Genomic DNA, 2,589 nt, shown 5'->3' on the forward strand with positions numbered 1-2,589 from the left:
TTTCCTCCTCAAGGACTTAACACCGAAGCACTGCACTAATCGCGCAACGCATCTGGCGTGCGATACCATGCACTAGGTGCATTGCCATTCAGTTTAATGGTGCCCCAATGCACCTCTCAGTGCCAGTGTGTTACAGCGCAGCGTAAAACCACATATTGCAAAGTGAGAAAATACTGTAGTAGTGCATGTAATACTTTTTCTCACTACACCATTTCCGGGTGCTGATCAAATGAATGGCAATGCACCTAGCCCCACACATAACTGTGCGTTTAACGTACATTAAATGAATGGTAATGTGGGATAAGTGCAACCCTTCAGTGTGAATTGGCCCTTAAAGGGGAACCCCCCCTTTTTTCCCCCATATGCCCTCATACCTGTTAGGCAAGGTTACTTTCAGAAAACATACTCACCAGACCATCAAATCCAGCGTTGTCCTGCTGCAATCTACAGAAATGTGGAATTAATGCGCTCCAGTGTAAATGGGCCCTAAAGACGAGTATCTACAAATTTACTCCAATGCATTAGACCTTGAGGATTATTTACCAACAATTCACTTCCAGCATCCAATCATGTGGAAAGAAAATCCCGTCTGTACCGATTTTATCTGCACACGACTGCACTATTGAAGTGAATATTGTCTCAACATACTCAAATAAGCCTCAATGTCTCCAGTGAGACCAGCAAGTTTTTTTTTTTCCAGACAATGTATATTGATTCTATTAGAATTATCCATCACACAGACATGCATGGAAGTCAGCCGAGTTACTTTCCTATGGCTTAGTTTGACAGCATTGTCAGGATTGCTCCCAGACAAGTCCAAAGTCTGTATTTTGTGATTGGCGGTAACAGAAAAGCAAGCAGATTTAACCGGCTTTATTTTTCAAGCACATACATTCAAACAGACAATCCATCACCAGTCAGCAATAGAAATGCAAGAAAATAAAACATGATGGGGGTTGAGCAGGTTACAAATACGAGATCTAGTTCTACGTTTGTTATAAAACAATCTCCAAAAATTTATTTTATAGGACACTAGCTACATATAACCCCCAGCACCCATAGCTGTCAGAATACCTCAACAGTCAATGTGGCTGATTGGACAACAATTTTGCTCCCTGCTCCTTTGTCAAGTCTATTTAAACAAAAAAAAGGGACTTGTTGAACCAAGTGGTACCAGCAGGGCCACCCATTGATTGAATTTTGTCCGATTCAGCAGTAAACGGTTTCCTTTGTAGCAGAAATCGACTTTTTTCCCCAAAGTGCAATCATTTCTAGTCTCAATCTGCACAGAAATTCAAAGAGAAAAGTCCACACTAAACCAATGTTAATTGATACATATGCACAGGGTAAACCGGTATAAAAAGGTAAGGTTCGCTGTAAGGTCTGATCCTGATGTGTTACCCATATGATGGATAAATGAAAGCAATATAAGACCAACCTTGAGATGGAGGTAGTGCAAGAATTAGGATATCACACTCTGAAATAAAAGATCTACAAATGTTTGATTTTGTAACACTAGCTAGTACTACTACCCATATATGATGGATCCATATTATTTATAAATTACAGTAATATACAGCTGACCTTGGGGATGGTTCAGTTAGGATATCCCGCTCTGATATCTGATCGGGACATTACACTCTGATATCGGATTCGATCTGGAACTCTAATATCTGAACTGACTGGGATATATCCAACTCCAATATCTAATCGGGACATTACACTCTGATATCTGATGAGGATCTGGAACTCTGATATCGGATACGATCAGGACATTGCACTCTGATATCTGAAGTTAACCCTGATAACCCTGCCTGTCACACATGGTAGCACAGAGACATGATTTATGCAGTATATCAGGTGTATTATTGTACTCAGCACTGACAGAGCACACACTGCAGTGTGGGCATCATCCCCAGCTACATGAAGCTGATCAGACCCTGCTCCCGTCATTTTGACCCAATAGATCAATACACAGCCTGGCTCCATCTAGCCAGATCTAAGCGAGCAGGCAGATGTAAGCATGCACCATGCCAGCTTTAATGGTAAACCTACAGAGAAGAGAGCTGATAACATCATGACAGTTAGACGACAGGCAGACGTGTGCCTTACCTCCTGCAGATGACGAATTGCTGCAGCCCATGCTGGATGAATGTCCCGGCGGAGTCACACAATACAGCTGTAGAGAAGGATGTCGGTGTGCGATGTAGCGGCGAGGTGGAGAAGCTGTGTGTAATGTATGGACAGGGAACCCAAGTGACGGGAAGAGCGAGCACAACACCCGCAGCATACTATACGAGTGTCAGAAAAGGGCTGGCCAATCACAGCTCGGGGACTCCTCCTAGGCTGAAGCCTATTGGTTTATTTCCAAGAGCGGGAGTTTAAGGGAGGAAGGTTGTGGAAGAGCAGTGCTCTGATTATTCCTAGTAATAGGCAGTTGCTTGATTGCAAAGGGGATTAATGCAGGGAGCCTACAGATAATGAAAGGAGAAGGAAGCCCTAAATGAATGAATGGCATTTATTTTCTAAATAGGAGCAGACAGAATTTGGAGCAATTGTTCATAGTAACCAATTAGATTCTCTCTTCAG

General features: G+C 42.6%; 1 protein-coding gene across 1 annotated transcript in view; it reads right to left on the reverse strand.

Annotated features, from left to right (window-relative positions):
• Positions 1-2,149, reverse strand: part of CUNH12orf75 (chromosome unknown C12orf75 homolog) — a 37,104-nt gene extending 34,955 nt beyond the window's left edge. The window contains exon 1 of the mRNA XM_018553882.1: positions 2,113-2,149. Coding sequence (XP_018409384.1) covers positions 2,113-2,143 — 31 coding nt within the window. The 5' untranslated portion in view covers positions 2,144-2,149. The remainder of the gene's footprint in view (positions 1-2,112) is intronic.
• Positions 2,150-2,589: the final 440 nt, after the last annotated feature.

This window comes from Nanorana parkeri, unplaced genomic scaffold (assembly GCF_000935625.1).
Source record: "Nanorana parkeri isolate BGI_ZX_2015 unplaced genomic scaffold, ASM93562v1 scaffold132, whole genome shotgun sequence".
In the NCBI taxonomy this organism is placed as follows: Eukaryota; Metazoa; Chordata; class Amphibia; order Anura; family Dicroglossidae; genus Nanorana; species Nanorana parkeri.